The sequence below is a fragment of the Elephantulus edwardii genome, unplaced genomic scaffold (assembly GCF_000299155.1).
Source record: "Elephantulus edwardii isolate Elephantulus edwardi_28Jun2011 unplaced genomic scaffold, EleEdw1.0 scaffold00028, whole genome shotgun sequence".
In the NCBI taxonomy this organism is placed as follows: domain Eukaryota; kingdom Metazoa; phylum Chordata; class Mammalia; order Macroscelidea; family Macroscelididae; genus Elephantulus; species Elephantulus edwardii.
Genome location: NW_006399778.1, coordinates 8,783,341 through 8,802,281, shown reverse-complemented (window position 1 = coordinate 8,802,281; position 18,941 = coordinate 8,783,341). Strand labels below are relative to the sequence as shown.

General features: G+C 40.7%; 1 protein-coding gene across 2 annotated transcripts in view; it reads left to right on the top strand.

The window, feature by feature from the left end:
- The window catches only part of ZBTB40 (zinc finger and BTB domain containing 40), a 54,504-nt gene that overhangs the window by 18,586 nt on the left and 16,977 nt on the right, over nucleotides 1–18,941 (top strand). The window contains exons 3-5 of one of the 2 annotated variants that reach the window (XM_006883550.1): nucleotides 7,889–8,081; nucleotides 8,685–8,827; nucleotides 12,698–12,890. In XM_006883550.1, the coding sequence (XP_006883612.1) occupies nucleotides 7,889–8,081; nucleotides 8,685–8,827; nucleotides 12,698–12,890 (529 nt within the window). The remainder of the gene's footprint in view (nucleotides 1–7,888; nucleotides 8,082–8,684; nucleotides 8,828–12,697; nucleotides 12,891–18,941) is intronic. The other variant, XM_006883549.1, reaches the window with a different exon arrangement.

Genomic DNA, 18,941 nt, shown 5'->3' with positions numbered 1-18,941 from the left:
AGAAGGGTGCAACAATGAATGAATGGAATCCCAAAATCTCTGTAGATGTTCATTGAAATGAAAAATAAACAACCTAAATTAAAAAAAAACAAAACATATTGTTTGAAGGTCCTGGTAGATCTCGAGTCTCTTGTTTTCTGTAAATGTCATTTTGAGAAGCACTCCTAAGAAATATAATGATGTACCCAACTGTTGATGTATGATGATATATGTCGCAGTGTCATCATGTCTGTACTGAACCTTTAACTGTTCTGAGGGCATCAAGAAAGAGCTGCTAAGTAACCATTTTTCACCATTTCAACAAATATTTACTAGGCTACTAATGTGTGCCAGGCACTGAGTTTGTTTGCTAGGAAAAGAAGTGTAAATAAGACTGGGTCCCTGTCTTTACAGAATATCTTAACTGGAAAGAAATGCTGCCACACTAGCTGTTATTTGTTAGTGGAAATGTACACAGAAATTTGCCGGAATATTTCAATGATGAGCACATTTAAGAACTGCTCACTTGGAACAGCATTATCCTGAGTTTCAGCTACAGCTTTGAAGTTGTTTGTTTTTTCCATTTGTACATTTTTAGCTCCCTTAAGAACTTTGAGGGTTTTCTTTTTTATTTTTTTATAATTCTTATTACTTGTTTAATTATCATGACATAACTTGAGGCAGCCTAATAAAAAACTAATTTACTCCTCAATGTGTCTTGTTGAAGCTGGTGAGGGATGCTGCATTCTCTTTGAAGGTGGACCAGCCTCTCTCTTTGCTGAAATATGGTGTGTGTGACTGGCTGGGTTGAGTTTAAGGGAGGATGCCATGAGCCCATGTCCTGATTATTTTACTTCCTGAGATAAATGATGAAAGGTGGCAAAGCCATTCCGTGAGCAGTGATTGCATCAACATGCGAAGAGGCTGGGTTGCTGGGACTGTGTGAAACCAAAGCCAAAACTGATTAAGGAGAAATCTCTTGGGTGCTGTGACGGGAAAATGTTCTTTTCCTCTCTGTGACTCAGTCTAATATCCCCTCCGATTTGGAAAAGCAGGCGCTGACCTAGAGGCTTGCTGGACCAGCTGAGTAAAACTTTTCTTTAAAGTCTGGCTTAAACTTTTTCTTCTCCCCAGATTTTATGCCAGAACTTTTAATTATCTTCTTTCTCTATTCCTAACCATTCCCTTGCTTTTAATTAATTGTGTATAGAGCAAAGTGAATCTTTTACTAAAATAAGGAGATAACTTTTCTACTATTGATTTTCTTACTGTTTAATCCACTTTTCACCTAAAGTTCTAAAAGACTCCCCAAGCTGGAGATGTTATAACATTTTATCTCTCAGCTTTATTTCAAAGACACACAAGTCTCTTCCTTTATGTGGGTCGTTATGTTTTCAGCTATGTCACCACTATAGAGGTTTGTCAGGAAGCTAAGTACAAGTCTGTGTTTTGTGCACTAGGCTCACAGGCTTGGGTAATTCTCTTCAGAAGTGAGTCAGATTCTTTTTGCAGATCTACGGAAGATAAAGACAAGTTATTGTAGTCATGTTTTTCCAAATCTCTTTTCTGTTAATGACTAAGCCTGAGATTGGCAATTATAGATAAATATGCTGATAGTTTAACTAAATGAGGGGGGGTTCCATTCAGTTAAACATTTATTAAGCACTTACTGTATACCTGTCCCTATACTAATAAGTGTGACCAAGAAGAATAGCACAGATCGTCTAGATGCCACTCTGTGTTTAAAGTAACATTGATTCTTTAAGTAAAATAGAACTCCGATTCCACTCAAATGTCTGGACGATAGAACTAGGTGAAAGGGATTACCACCAAATCTGTGAAATGGGTGTAGTGAATCATCCAGGCCTCTCTGCTTATTTGCCACATTACCTTGGGTTATTTAACTTCTAATTATCATTGAGGGAGCTCTGGTGGCCTAGTCGATAGTGTTAATGCTGCCAACCTAAAAGCAGGCAGTTCAGATCCACCAGCTGCTCTACAGGAAAAAGGTGGGCAATTTCCTCCCATGTAATTTATAGCCTCCAAAAACCTGTAGGAGGATCAGTCCTTTCCAACTGACAGAAGTGAGTTTGAGTTTGAGTTTGAATTTGAATTCTCATCTAAAAGTTGAGTGGAAATGCCTTGTAGGCTGGTGTGGGTATAAAGTGGATATATGTACACACGGTGTTGGAATCAATGTTGAATGTTGAGAACTGTTGAGTATATGGAAGTCCCACCAAGAGTTGAACTCAGATTGCTAGATTCAAAGTCTAGGATCAAGGACTGTAGTCATCACTACAGATTGCATTTCAGCATCAAGAAAACAAAAATCCTCACCACTGGACCAGTAGACAACATGATGATAGATAGAGAAAAGATAGACGTAGTTAAAGATTTCATTTTCCTGGGGGACAGTCAACACCCTTAGTACCAGCAGTCAAAACCGGAAAAGATGCATTTGGGAAAACTGTTGTCAGGGAACTCTCTGAAGTAGTAAAGAGCAAGGATGTCAGTTTAAAGTGGATCTAAGCCATGGTCTTTCCAAATACTTGCTATGCATCTGAAAGTTAGACAATGACCCAGGATGACAGAAGAAATTAGAGAAGAGTATTGAATATTCCATGGGCTATCAAAAGAACAACTAGGTCTTAGAAAAAGTGAAACCAGGGTTTCATCTTTGGAGGCAAAGATGGTGAAACGCTGTCCAACATACTTTGGGCATGTTGTAAGGAAGGGTCAGTCCTTGGAGAAAGGACTGTTGACATGTGGTAAGGAGGGTCAGTGCTTGGAAAGGTGGAGGGTCAGAGTCGAGAGGAAAACCCTCTAAGAGAAGGATTGACACAGTGTCTATAACTGAGTTCAAGTGTGTCAGAGATGATTTAGAATGGCACAGGCACAACAGGATCGGGCAAGTTCAGATCTGTTGTTCTCAGGTCTTATGAATCATAGCATGTAACCACATTTAACAAACAAACAAAGCCCCAGCATGTGGAGGAGGCCTAAACGAAAAATTTTAAAAAAAGACAAAGCAAACAAATTAGAAAAGAAATTCAATTAAAAGACTTGTGTATAAAGAAAGGGTGAAATAGTATCACAGAGGGGAGTGAAATGGCCCCATCTTTAAATATACTGATTGTTGTTTTATTCATGAAAAGGTATGGAGACAGGATGCATCCCTGATACACTGTTTTCCTGCTTTTGAACCAGGCAGTGTTTCTTTGCTCTGTTTTGAGGACTGCTTCCTGGTCTGGGTATAGGCTTCATATGAGCACAGTCAGGTGTTCTGAGATCCCCATTGTCTTCAAGGTTAGCCCCAATTTGTTGTGATCCACACAGTCAAATGCCTTTGTATAGTCAGTGAAACACAGATATTCTTCTGATACTCTGCTTTCTGGCAAGATCCATCTGACATTGTTGATAATGTCTCTCGTGCCATGACTTCTGCTAAACTCAGCTTGTGTGCTGGTAGTTCTCTGTTGATACATGGTTCCTGTCGTTTTTGGATAATCTTCAGCAGGATTTTTCTAATGTGTGATATTAGTGATGCTGTTTGATAATTTCCACACTCTGTTGGGTCACCTTTTTTTGGAATAGAAATAAATAGGGATCTCTTCCAGTCAGTTGGTCAGGTGGTTGTCCCTCAAATTTCTTGGCACAACTTGGTGAGCACATCCAGGTCAGACAAAGGTATGCTTGATCTGGGCCATTCATCAGAAAGCTGGACAGTGGCTAAGGATGACAGAGAATAATCTTTGCATTGTGGTGCTGGAGAATAGGCTTTTAAAAATTTTTTTATACTAGTTTATCTACATAATTCTAATACATTGTTTTTGAGTACAGATTCTTCCAATTTCCCTCTCCCCCCATCAAATTGTACAACTCCATGATTAATCTCTGCTCCCCTGCCCATCTTCATTTCTCTGCTTCCACCCCCCCTCCACCCGCTTGCATCCTTATACTCATTCTACAGTAATGGTTTTGTACAATAATTGTCCTTATGGGACTGAGTTATTCACTCAGCATAATGTTGGAGACTAGTCTTGAAATATACCATTGACCACCAAGAAAACAAATGGAGAGGGTGAAACCTTGGAGTTTCTCCTTGGAGGCTAGGATTTTGAAGCTCCGTCTTGCATACTTAGGACACATGGCCAAGAGAGACCATTCCTTGGTACATAACAACAACAACATTTCATTCATAGATGAAAGCACTTTGATTGCTTATCTGACCATGGACCATGGAGGTACTTTTAGCTCTAGACTCAAAAGAGATTCCACGTATATGGTTAAGGAACTTAGACCTTTCACTGCACTCTTGATGCTTTAGCTTCCAGAGTTCTCTTACATGGTAGCAATCAGTGGACCCCAGCACGTTGCAATATGTGACACCCTTCTGTTGAGGCAGATGCACTATTTCTGGAAAAGGTTTTTCACTGTTGTGGAGCCCCAGGCAGCTTTGGGAACTGATGGACTAATAGTTATAAACTGGCTCGTGTGCAGGTCCCCAGTAGGTTCTGGAAGTAAGAGTGGTGAGCAGGGCTGTCCGGGCAGCTGACTGCTTCTGACTGGCCCTCTCATCAGCCCACCCCTGCCTCTCTCCCCAGATGGTCACGCTAGCATCACTACTGAGCAATGAAGTTAACAAATGTTTTAATTTCACTGCTGAGTAGTTCTGCAGAGGGGGAGACAGCAGTGGGATAATGAGAAGCGGATCAGATGCCACCATTGATGAAAGTTTCTCTTCCCCACTGGCTCAAATAGTAATGCTACACAAATTGGATACTGAGAGAGAGATGGATGTGCGATATTTAGAGAGCTTCAGGTGGGAAAAATGGGGTGGGGGGAACCCCAGCACTGGTCAAGAATAGAATGACATAATTCAATTAAGATGAAAAAGAAAAAAGAAAAAAACCAAAGTGAAAATTAAAATAACAACAAACCTCAGACAAAACATGTTAACTAAAGGTATTATCAATAGTTGCCTATTGTTATATAACAAAAATCAGCAGCTTAAAACAACAAACATTTGGTATCTGAGGTTTTGTGGGTTAGAATCTGGGTGTGGCTCCGCTTCTCCTGTGGCTCAGGGTCCCTTCCAAGGCTGCAATCCAGACGTCAGCCAGCCGTGCAGTCACCTCGAGGTTCAACTATGAAAGTTTCTCCTTCTAAGAGCACTCACAGGCCTATTAGCAGGCTTCAGAAGATCCACGTCCAAGTATCCTCACTGGTAGCTGGCCAGAGACGTTAAGTCCCTCACCGTGTAGTGTCTCTGTCGGGCAGCTTACGGCACGACATGGCAGCTTGCATCCTCTAGAACCAGGGTTGAGAGAGAGGGGAAATATATCTACAGTCATTATGTAACCTGCCTTTGGAAGTGGCATCCAGTTGCTGTCCCTGTATTTTCTTCCATGGAAGTATGTGATTATGTCTAGCCCACAGGCTTGAAAACCAGGAGGCAGGGGTCATTGGAGGCCAGTTTAAAGGTTGCCCACCACAGGGTTCCTCCTGCTTTCAGAGGAAAGATAGTCTAAAGAGATCATAGAGCAGCTGACAGCAAAAGCACAAAAAGTTGGATTAATGTGACCAAAGGGCATTGAGCATTTAATGAGTTTCTTTATGTCTTTTATTTATTAATTTTAAAATAGAATTTCCTTAGCTTCATGCAAAGGAATTCCGGTGGCATAATGCATTGCATGTTACACTGCTATCAGAAAGGTCAGTGGTTCAAATCCACCAGCTGCTCCCAGGGAAAAAGGATGGGCAGTTTCTTCCCATAGAGATTTATGGCCTTACAGCTGTAGAAATCAAGGAAGGGTTGCACTGAGTCGGCATTGACACAGCAGGAGTGGGTGTGACTGTGGCTTGTGGGAGTTACTTATTCCCGTGAGATTTTAATGTCAGTTACAACACTGTTGTACCTGAGTTTCCCTTAGCTTTAGATGCCTTTCTGTGATCAGGAAACCAATTAAAACAAAGCCAAAGAACACAGAGGTCTAGCTCATTTGTTAATTCTTATTAATTTAGGAGGGGAGACAAGAGAACATCTCTCCAAAGAAGAACTGTAAATGCATGATTACTTCCAGAAGTTATCATGAACATCTATATAGCTGGATTTTGTAATAACTGGAATTTATGAGATTGTTGTGTGTATGTGTGTCAGTGTGTCAAATGTTAACTTTTTACTCTGTGAAGACTTTCTTATGAGAAAGCATTTTGGTGGCAGTTTGTAGAATTTTATAGTATTGCCACTAAAAAAAACATCAAATGTATGTTGTTGTTTGCAAAGTAGGAATATAAAGATCTTACAGAAAACTTACTGCTGTCAAGTCATTTTTCACTCACAGTGACCCTCTGTAGGGTTTCTGAGGCTGTGAATTTTATGGGAAGGAACTGCCTATGTTTTTTCTTCGTAACAGCTGGTGGGTCAGAACTTCTTAGCAGCACATAAGATAACACACTGCACTACACAAATTAAGTTAAGATTCACATTTCAAATATTTTCAAATTCATTCCTATTACAGTGTTATTGTTGTTATGTGTCATCAAGTCACCTGCAACTCATAGTGACGCTATTACAATAGAAGTATGAAATCTGCTTTCTTCGCATTTGTGTGAGATGTTCTGTCAGACCAAAGAAAGGAACACAGGTTGGGTGGATTTCACCACTGGGGTTGCCAATGTGCGCTCCGTATACGTTTAAGAGAGGCCAGTAGTGAAGTGGGTTTAGGCGTGTGGCCCTTTTGGAGGTAAAGACATAGCTAGCAGAAACCATATGGTTCGAGCTTGAACCCGAGAGCTCAGAATTCAAGAGAATCTTTGAAGGGTTATCTGAATACAAATGTTATCTATTCTTGGGAGAGAGCTTTTCAAGAGGGGAAGTATGAAGAAAAAAGTATTAAAATTGAGCCACTCGTAAGTCCTAATTATAGTTATGAGTTTAGAAGAAGAACTAATGAGGACGTTGAAAGAGATTAGTCAGAATGATGAGTTCTCATTCAACATGCCATAGCATTGCTGAAATCGGAGGAGAGTAACAATCGAGACAAGAACTCCAAAAGAAAGGTCAGGTGGCTTAAGGTTAGAGGTGAAACATGTTGTGGAAGCAGTATTAGGCAGGTGTTTTAAAAGCAACAACAAAACACTGAGAAGGAACTTTGAAGCCCCTCCAGATTAGAAAGAATCATTAGCACAAGATAATTGATATGTGTTCTCATACCTGGCACCTACAAGCCAACACATTGTTAGCCTAAATTGAGTTACAGAATATATCTAAAAGTAATAAGACCTCATTTCTTTCATTCATAATGTAAATGATTTAAAGTGTTCCTTCTTTTTAAATTCTGAGGTTTTAATTGCATTCTCAAATAATAAAATGACAGTTCACACAATTTGAAATTCAGATATCGTTGCCCAAGAAACATTCAGAATGTCATAAGATTCAGAAAAGTTATAATTAGGTAAGAAGTACATCTAATTGCGTTGGTTAAAAATTTAGTGAACACCTACTTTGTGCCAGGCTAAGCTAGTTGCCGAGGGCACAGTACTGTAGAAATGATCCCTGTCCTTAAGGAGTCTAAAAATTCTCTTTTAAACTAGTAAGGGGGTGTGGGGAATGTTACAGTATGTTGTATACAGCATTAAAAGTAGTAAAGAGGAAGAAAGCATGGCTGGAAGGCCTCCTGTAAGAGGTAGACCCTGAAGTCCTCAGAGAACAGGAATGGAAGCATGCAACAGCAGGGCTCTATGGCTACCACAGGGCACTGCTGGGGAAGAAGTGTGGTGGGGAGGAACTGCTAAGAGGTAGGCAGGGTCAAATGTTGAGGGTCTTGCTTGCCAAATCCAAAGAGCATGTGATTCTTGGGGCAGACTAATATCTCTCTCTCTCTCTCTCTCTCTCTCTCATCCACAGATAATGATGAAATGTCTTGAGACTAAAGAAGGACATTCAGCATTCCAGAGAATCCTGAGTAAAGTAAGAGATGAGAGCTTGGATGTCCAGACTGTTGTATCCCTGTTGAGGCTGTACCAAGATTCTAATCCTGCAGTAAAAACAGCCCTATTCGGTCGAAAGCTGCAAGATGGAAGAGCAGTGCAGCCAAAAGGTAGGAAGAAACCTCATCCACCTGGATGACTGAGTTCTGTCCTGAGAAGATGCTGTGAAGTTCATCCAATAAGAGACTGACATGATGGCTTAGTCTGTCTCCTGGTTCTCACACAAGTTCTGTGTGTAATTCCAAAGGCTGCATGTTAAATATATACAAACTAAATTTGAGTCTCTATCTCCATCCCCTAGTTAACTAGTCTGGCCCCTCAAAGTTAGAGAATACCAGCTCTTGTTCTCTTGCCCTTGAATCCAAATCAATGACCGAGTGCCCAGGGTGAGGTGGTTCGCTGACAGCACTTAAAGGCTGGAGTTTCTCTCATTTGGGTTAGGTACAAAGCAGTGGCCTTGCCAACCAGAAGTTAACCTCTGGCTGGCTCTGCAGCTTTGTGTTTCGACAGATAAATGAAACATTTTTCCTTTCATAGAGTTTAAACAGAATAATAAAGTATTTTCCTCTGCTAAAAGAGAGTCTACATTTGGGTGCACAGAATAAGCTGAGAATCACTTTGCTATTCTGTTAGATCTCTCTCGACAAACCATGCTGTCATTTTCTTCAAATTGACTAGCTTCTCCTGTGCGTCTCTAACTCTTTCTCCCCCAGGGAGCAGAGAGGAGGGAAAGACCTTGTCTCTTCTGTTACTTGAACACAAAGAGGACCTGATACAGTGTGTAACACAGCTGAGACCTATGGTGGAGCTCCTGGAAACAGCCAAGGAAGAATTCCTGACTGGTGCTGAGAAGAGGGTAACTGTGTCGAGCATTTCTTCCCCCTTCTGAACTCATGCAGCTCTTCTTTTTTTCTTAAAAAAAGCCATCTTTTCTGGCACATAGCACTTTTCACCTTGCAGTATTTTTATCCATACTGCATAGTAAGCACCTTGAAGTTAGGGTTCTTGTTCATGCTTCTTTGTATCCCTTGCAGCAGCGTGCTGAGGGCTTTGCACACTGTAGCCATACAGTAAATGTTTGGACAGAGGGATGGATAAATGCGTAACCAGGTGATAGTCCTGCTCTGACTCAGTCTGTTTTTATTATGAAACAGCTTGGGCCAAGAGTTAAAGTGTTAAAGACTTGTCTGTAATTCTTATAACACGTATTCTTTTTTTAAAAAAAATGGCACACACTGGACATCCTGAGAAAATGAGGAAAACTTTCAAGCCTCTTGCAGCCTCACCACTGAGAGGTGGCCACAGCTAATGTGTTGGAGCAAGGCTTCCATTCTTCCTTATTTATATCATCCTAAGATAGAGCTTTCTGAAACATGTAATTTCGTGACTTGGTTTTTTATTTCATACATTGTGAATGTCTTTTGCTGCCTATATTCTAGATTTGTAGCAGGTTTATATTCTCACTAATGACTGTCATAATTTTTTCTTGATTGTTGAGCATTTGTTTCCAAATTTTTGCTATTATCAATCACATTAAAGAATACATGCTAGCACACAAATCCTTTTTTTATTCTTTAGCACACAAATATTTATGTATTTTTCAAATTGTTACTTTAGAATACTTTCTAAAAGTAAAAGTTTGGGATGGAGAGTATAAAGATTTTCTAGTGTTTGGTGTGTATTGCCAAATTGTCCTTCAAGAAGGTTGTACCAATTTGGTCTCCCACCAGCTCTCTACTAAAGTCCCTGAAAACTGCTGGCATGACTTCTCAAGGCAACTGGATAACTGTATTTGTTGGTGTTATTGATTTCAACTTTGTACTAAAAATATTTTTATATCTGTAAGGAAGGAGCAGGGATAGAGAACTTTCACAGCATCAGTTCTTCAAACTCAAGGAAGTGGCTTAAATGTTCAGGAGAGAAAATGTTTTGAAACCACTGGTATAATGGCCCAGCACTGGGTGGATAGGAAGAACTAGATCCTAGAATATTTTTTCCCTGAGTGATGTTAATTGCTTTATTTTTTTCCCCTCTTAAAAAATGCTTCTCCCCCCAGAAAAAACTTTCCACTCCCCTAATAAAATTTCAAAGTTGCATTTTGCAAGTTAATTATGTTTTTAAAATTTGAAGTACTTTGAACTGATTAGAGAAAGATAAAATAAGATTAAACCTCTGTTTTCTTCCTGGTCTTCAAATTACATATAATTTCAGGCTCTTCTATAGCTCAGATTCGAGGTGTACCTGATTCCCTGTTTAGTTATTTCATTGCATTACTCATTCAGACCTTTTCCTTATTAGCCAGATTGTGTCCTTTGCACTGTTTCATTATCTTGGCAAAATAGCATTTATACATGGAACTCAAACTAAGCCTCATTCTCTGCAGTAAGACAGACCACACTGTCATTTTCTTCTGTCACTTTCAGTTTACTTGACAGAAAGGGCTGAAGCAGAAAACCTCAAATTAGTTATAAATTACAGAAACACTTCTTAAGATTGGGGTTCCATGAGAGCTTCATTAAACTACTCTTTGCTAAAATTGAAGCAAAATAATAAAGTGGGAGCATAGAGGTGAATGTCAATTCAGTAACCACTGTGTTAATGTCATGTAGAGCACGCACCCACGCCCTTTAGAACTTTTTTCTATTATGGAATGATGCTAATCCTGGCTCTCTGGCTCTTTTCTGTAAATCCTGAATTCTATAAGAAGCAGTAACTAGGAATGTCTTTAAGATTGGAAACAGTTATAAAAATAATAATTCTAGCTGCTGGGGAGTTTCTTATTGCTGACTGTGTGCCAAGCAATGTGTTGAAGATATTTTAAACATTACTGAATTTAATCCTCACAGCAACTTTATGAACATAACCTTAATTTTTAAAATGAGGAAACAGGCGTTTAAGCAATTTACCGACAGCCTCACTGTCGCTTTGGCTGGGGCCAGTCCTGGGACCCAGGCTTCTTTCTACAAAGCACATTCTCTTAATCCTTGTGCATGCCCATCCAAACTGACTACCAGTCAGCTGACTCCGACTTGCAGGAGCCCTGCACAGGAGAGCAGGACTGCCTGCAGGGCTCTCAGTGCTGTAAGTCTGCAGAAGCAACTGACCACAGCTTGTTCCCACCCAGGGCCTGGTGAGTTCATATCGTCCACTTTTAGGTTACAGGTGAGCACTTAACCACTGCACCACCAAGGTTTCTGCTATCTCTACGGCCTCTTCATAAATCACCACTGCCATTTATTAAAGATCACACATGTCATAGGAATTACATTGGACTCTGCAAATTGCAGCCTCATGTTACAGAACCCTGTACAGGACCGTGCAAGAATTGGTAACTGTTATCTTTATTTGCAGGTGAAGAAACTAAGGTCTAAAGAATTAAACAACTTGTCCAAAATCACGCAGGCAATAAATTTTAGACCTGGGTTCAAATTAAGTCAGTCTGGATTTAAAATATCTGGTGACTACTCTTAATAGTATCTGTCTGCCTCGTTACGTATCAGGTTGTTGCTGAAGAACTCTAGATTTAGCACTGAAATCAGTATGGTTTTTAGATAGGAGCTCTTAAATTTTAAATTATGATTCATCTAGGAGCAATCTAGTGCATAGTAGACCTTAAAGAGAGTGACTGTGTCTGTACTGACAAGAAATGTACTAGCGTGGTTTATTTTAGATACACACACACACTGAGCTATTTCTTCTATAGATACAGAACCAAGTTAATGTCACTATTTTAAAAGAGGAGTTAATTTGGTTATGGCAGTCTCTGGCATGCCTCTCTGACTGGTCTGTTCGACTGCTTCTCCTGAGAGCTGGCATCTTCCCAACGGGAAGCTCAAAATTCAGTTACTAAGAATCTGTAGATTACATGTGTTGAAATAATCCCCTGTTTTATCAGTTCCCCAAGAGCCAAGTTATGAATATTGAGTTTCAGTCTCTTAAGAGCTAGTTCTATTGTAATGAGAATGTATCTGTAAAATGTCTGTCATATATTTTAATTTTTAACCTTTTGCTGGAGCCCTGAACCCTTTGCCTCAGAAAATCCTCCAGCAGATGAAGGGGAAAAGGAGGGAGGGCAGTTGTTGAATGCTGAGCCTACTGATGTGCATGGCCATTGAGGATGGTAAGGGAAGATAATAGAGTCCACACCAAAAATAATCCAGAAGTGTGCTCTCAATATATTGTCAAAGCCACGTACTAATGTATCAGTTTTCTAGGTATGCAAATCACTATGTATATAAAGTGAAAAGAAGTAAAGTGATAGAACTGTTCTGAAATTACCTGCACCACTGTCATGTTCTTTACGGAGCAGAGGTGGAAAAGCATTGTGACTTTATTAATTCATTCCCAGTCTGTATTTCTCAATATTAAAGCCTGGACTAAAGCTAAAGAATCAAATTAGATATAAGATACTGCATCATAAAAGCTTAGTTTAAAATATTTCCACAAAACAAAAACTATTAGAGGCAAGAAAAAAGGAAAGAAAATATACACAGACCTATGACTGAGGAAGAAAGATCTGCATAGCATGATTTGTGTGGAGAATGTTTTGTATTTTTATTAAGACTGCACAAGGAAGATTCTGTGCAAATAGTAACACGAGAGACCAGAAGAAGAAGGCTTGGAGCCACAGCGTCATATAATTCCATCTTGCTGGGTTTTCCAGTGGTGTGTCAGATAAGTTTAGAATTGCCAGTAACTGTGTCTGGTTGATTGCTTGCCACTGCAGGTGATTCTCAATTGCTGCGAGGGTGGAACACCCAAGGAGACAATAGAAAATTTGTTGCACAAAGTGACTAAAGAGAAGACCCTGACTGCTGAGAGTTTGGTAAAACTCCTTCAAGCTATGAGGACAACATTCCCAAACTTGAGCCTTCTGCTGGAGAATTTGCAGAAATTAGCCACTTTGCCAAGCACCCCAGGTATTCACTAATTGTTGACTCTCTGAACTGGAACCATTCCTACAGAAATTATCACCTAAAGCATACTTTTGTCTCTGTGCTGAGGACATAAGAGAGTGTTAAGGAATGTCATTACAAATGAACTTGTTTGTCGTTAGGTGCCATCGAGTCACTTCCAGCTCATAGCAAACAAAGCTCAGTACAGTAGACAAAACAGTGCCCAGTCCTACACTGTTCTCACTGTTGAGCCCATCATTATAGCCACTGTATCTGTGGTCTTTTTTTTTTTTCTGACCCTCTGCTTTACCAAGCATTGATGGCCTTCTCCAGGACTAATCTCTCCTGTTAACATGTACGTGAGATCAAGTCTCACCGTCTTTGCTTCAGGGGAGCATTTTGAATCAGCTTCTTCCAAGGTATATATGTTTCTTCTACAGTCAATACCTTTGGCACCAGCAGTCAGGAAATCAAAAGATGAGTTTCATTGGGGAAAATCCTCTTTGAGAACCTCTCCAGAGTGTTAAAGAGCAATGATGTCAGCCTAGACACTAAGGTGTGCCTAATCAAGGCCATGGCCTTCTCAGTTGCTTGCTATGCATCAGAGAGCTGAACAATGACTAAGGTTGACAGAAGAAAAACCAATCCCTTTAAGTTGTAGTGCTAAAAAAGAGCACTGAACATACCATGGACTGCCAAGAGAATAAAGAGGTCTGTTCTGGAGAGAGTGAAGCCAGTTTGTTCATTAGAGACAAGGATTTTGAAACCCAGTCCACATACTTTGGACATGTCACCAGGAGGGGCAAGTCCTTGGAGAAGGACATCATGCTTGAAAGGGCAGAAGGTCAGTACAGGAGAGGAAGACCCTGGATGAGATGGATTGATACAATGACTGTGGCAATGGGGTCAGTTGTGTCAGAGAGGGTGAGGTCGGCTCAGGACAGGACATTCAGAGTCATTATTCATAGAGTCACTATGGGTCGTGGTTGACTTGATGGCACATAACAACAGAACATCAGCCAGGGTATATCTTTGCCAGCCCCATAACATTTTTATCACTTCTTCAGTTTTCCTTATTCATTGCCCAGCTTTAGCATGCATATGTAACAATTGAAAGTACTGTGAGTTGGGTGAGGCACACTTTAGTCCTCAAGGTAGTATCTTGTTTTTTAACACTTTAAAGAGATCTCTTGCAGCAGATTTGTCCAATGCAATATAACTTAATTTCTTGACTGCTACTTCCCGTGGGCATTGGCAGTGAATCTAAGTGAAATGAAGTCCTTGACAACTGTAGTCTTTTCTATGTTTATCATGATATTCCTCAATGATCTTATTGTGATAATTTTTGTTTTTAAGTTGAAGGCTGTAGTCTTTGATCTTCATCAGTGCCTCAAGTCCTCTTCATTTTAAGCAGGCAATGTTGTGCCATCTGCATATCACCGATCTCAGGTTGTTAATGAGTCTTTCATCAATTCTGATGCTGCTGCCTTCTTTATATACTCCAGTAACTTGGATGATTTACTCAGCATACAGATTCAAGAAATAAGTTGAAAGGCTGCAGTTCTGACGCACCTGATTTTAAATCCCCTTGTTCCACCTCTAAGACTATGCACACATTCTACATGAACACAATTACATTTTGGAGTTCTCATTCTTTGCAGTGTTACCTGTAATTTGTTATGATGCGCACAACCAAATGCTTTGTATAGTCAATGAAACACACTTTAGCTTCTCTGTTTTCTAGAGCAAAGTCCAGGTATGTCCTAACAGCCCTTTTGGCCTTTTCTTTCTTTCCTATCTTTTTAATGACATTTTGCTTCACGTAGGATGCCTTGCCACAACGTGTCTGATCTTCTTTGGCTGTTACTATCCATCGCATTGAATATGTTCTCAGGATAGTCTCTAAATTTAGGTGCTACGTATTCAAGTTTGTACTTCAGCTCTCATGAACTTATTTTCCTTTTTTTCAGCTTCAACTTGAACCTGTATATGATTGGTAGTCCTAACCTTGTTCTCGCTGATGAGATTGAGCTGTCTGTCTATTGTCTCTTTCCAGAAAAATAGTCCATCTGCTTTCTCTGTATTCCATCTCAGGAGCTCTGGTGGTGTGATCCGTACAGAGTTGAGCTGTTAATCCAAAGGCACTCCTCTCTAGTGGTTCGAATCCAACAGCAGCTTCACAGGAGAAAGATGGGCCATCTCTTCCTTTGCAATTTACAGTTTCCTCAAACTGCCCAAGGTTCTACTTTGAGTCAGTTTTGACCTGATGGCAATGAGAGGAGATATTCTACCTAGTGAGGTCCATGTGCTTAGTTGCCACTTATAGTGTAAAAAGGTCTTGCAAGAAATAAGTCATTGGTCTTACAAAATGTTACCATGCATTCTCTGACACAGTTCTAACATCAAGACCATGTTTTACAACTGCTGATTTCTCCTCCTCTGTTTTCAACTTTCACATTCTTATCACCAGGAATTATCAATGCATTATGATTACATATTTGATCAATTTCAGTCTGCAGACACTGATAAAAACCTCTTCCATGTGTTCATCTTTGGCTTTAGTCATGGCTGTGTAAACATGAATAGTAGTCATATTTACTAATGGCTATTTTCCTATCACCGACACCACTGCATGACAACCTGACAGATGAGCCATGGAAACAGAAACTAACTGTCACAAATCAGTATTTCGTGAGTGAAGATCCAAAATCTGAGCATTACTCTCCTCTATTAAACCTGCTCCCTCGTGAGGTTCTTACGATTCAGGATTGCTAATGCCTGGCGTTCCCGGGGCTCTCAGGGGTCGTCTTGTGAGTGCCCAGGAGCAAAAGGACTCAGGATTCATCCGTACAGCTCACCGCGGTGACAAGATGTATTCACAAATGCAAGCAGCCACAGCTTCACATTCTTATTTGAGTGCTGGTTGACTCCAGTACGTCCCAGAATTAACCAGCTGTCATGTCCATTCAGCCCGGGGAAAGGAGTCCATATCCCATTCCTTAGAAAGAAAATTCCGTTCTGGCTATTCTTCTCTGTCCCAGAGTATTTGAGACTTAAGGCCATTTTTAGAAAAAGGATATTTAGAAAATGGAAACATTTTCCTCTGGCGTATAAAAGTAATACATTCTTCTACGAATTTGGACAATTCTAAAAATAAAGAAGAAAAACAACCTAAAATCCCATGACTCAAGTATACTAATATTAATATATTGCCATTTTTGATCTATCACATATTTACAATAATGTTGTTGTTGTTAGGTGCCGTCAAGTTGAGTACAGCTTATAGCGACCCTACGAACAAAAGATCTGAACCCTGATCTATCCTTTGCCATCCTGACTCTGCCTGACACACAAGAGCCCACTGCAGCAGTCACTGTGTCAGTCCAGCTGGGTGAGGGTCTTCCTCTCCTTAGCTGACCCTCCACCCTTCCCAGGATCATGTCCTTCTCCAAAAAATAGCTCCTCCTAGCTATGGAGGCAAAGCCTCATCATTCTTCCCTCCAAAGAGCACTCCAGCTGCATCCTCTCCAAGACATATCTGTTTGTTCTCCTGGCTGTCCATGGGATAGTCATTGCTCTTCTCCAACACGACAGCTCATAGGTGTCAATTCTTCTTCAGTCATGCTTATTCATTGTCCAGCTCTCAGAATCATTCCCTCCTTTAATAGAATATTGTTGTCGTGCTTGTTGTTATATACCATCAGGTCAGAACCAACTCGTAGCTGACCCACTAGCAGGTTTTCAGAAGCTATAAATTGTACAAGAGGAGATTGCTGATCTTTCTGTCATACATCTGCTGATGTATTTGAACCACCTGCCTTTGGGTTGGCAGTGCAACTGCTTACATACTAGTCCACCAGAGCTCCCTTAATAGGATTATGAAAAGTTCTTTTAAAATGTGAGCAACAATGTTTCTATTATTCATATGTTTTAAAATATGTTCTGCATATAGATTATCTGGGAGACTGGGCTCTGTGAGGAGAAATGTGGCCTCAGGATTGGAGGAAGACTCATCAACTATCTGCGTTATGCAGATGACACAACCCTGCTTGCTGAAACTGAGGAGGACCTGAAGCGCTTGCTGCAAAGGGCAAGGACTGCAGCCTTCAACATAGATTGAAGCTCAACATCAAGAAAACAAAGATTCTCACCACTGGGCTGATTGGCATCATCTTGATGGATGCTGAAGAGACAGATTATAAACAGCTTTAGTTTGCTTGGCTCCACAATCAATGCTCTTGGCACCAATGGCCAGGAAATTAAAAGATATATTGTGTTAGGAAAGTCTACTCTCAGAGACCTCTCCAAACTATTGAAGAGCAATGATGTAAGTCTGGAGACTAAGGTGCACCTGATAAAGGCAATCACTTGCTGTGCATCAGAGAGCTGTACAATGTCTAGGGATGATGGAAGGAGAATTTATACCTTTGAGCTGTGGTGTTGGAGAAGAGTATTAAATATATCATGGACTGCTAAGAGAACAAATAGGCTTGTTCTGGAGAGGGTTAAACCAGAACCAGGCTGCTTCTTGGAAGCAAGGATTCTGAAGTTTTGTCTGACATACTTTGGACATGTAGCAAGGAGGGACCAGTCCTAAGAGAGGGATGTCATGCTTGGGAGGGTGGAAGGACAGTGCAGGAGAGGAAGACCATCAATGAGATGGATTGATTCGGTGACTGAGGTAATAAGGGTAGGTATGTCAGAGACAATAAGATTGGCACCAGATAGAACAGGATTTAAGACTGTGGTACATAGGGTTTCTATGAGTCATAGGCGACTCGACAGCACATAACAACAACATGTTTTCAAATAGTATAATGTTGGTTTTCTTGTTAGGTGCTGTCGAGTTGCTTGCAACTCATAGTGACCCTCTGTACAACAGCTCTGCACCCTGCTCTATGCTGTACCAACTTACTCTCTCTGGCACATCTACCCCTATTACCCCAGTCAATGAATCAATCCATCTCATTGAGGGTCTTCCTCCCTTATGCTGTCCATCCACTCTCCCAAGCATGGTATCCCTCTCCAAGGACCTGTCCCTCCTTGCAACATGGCCAAAGTATGTCAGACGAAGCTTCAGAATCCTTGTCTCCAAGGAGTACCCTGGTTTCACCCTCTCTGGGATGAACCTGTTTGTTCTCCTAGCAGTCCATGGTATAGTTAATACTCTTCTCCAGCACCGTAACCCAAAGGCATAAATTCTCCTTCCGTCATCCCTAGTCATTGTTCAGCTTTCTGATGCATAGCAAGTATTTGTGAAGACTGTGGCCTGGATCAAGTGTACCTTGGTCTCCAGACTGATATCATTGCTCTTTAGTACTCTGGAAAGGTCCCTGACAGCAAACTTTACCAATAAAATTCATCTTTTGATTTCCTGGCTACTGGTACTGAGAGTGTTGATTGTGGAGCCAAGCAAACTAAAGCTATTAACAACCTCAATTTCTTCACCGTTTTATCATGATCCTGCCATTCGCCCCTGTGGTGAGAAACTTTGTGTGTGTTCTCTCTCTCTCCCCTTCTCCCTCCCTCCCTTCCCTTCCTTCCTTTGTCTTCTTGATATTGGCCTCCAATCCATATTGAAGGCTGCAGCAAACGCTTTAGGTTCTTCTCGGTTTCGGCAAGCAGGGCTGTGTCGTCTGCATAAAGTAGGTTGTTGATGAGTCTTCCTTCAGTCTTGATGCCACATTCCTCCTCATAGAGCCCAGCCTCCCTGATGATCTGTTCTATATATAAATTTAAAAGGTATGGAGATAGGGCGTATCCCTGTCATACACCCTTACCAATTTTGGACCATGCAGTGTCTCCTTGCTCTGTTCTAACGACTGCCTCATGGTCCAAGTATAGGTTCCACATAAGCACAATCAAGTGTTCTGGGATTCCCATTCTTCTCAGAGTCAGCCACAGTTTGTTGTGATCCACACAGACAAATGCCTTTGCATTGTCAATGAAACACAGATGAACATTCCTCTGTTACTCTCTACTTTCAGCCAATATCTAACATTAGCTATAATATCCCTAGTGCCACAGCCTCTTCTAAACCCAGCCTGGACTTCTGGCAGTTCTCTGTTGATGTTC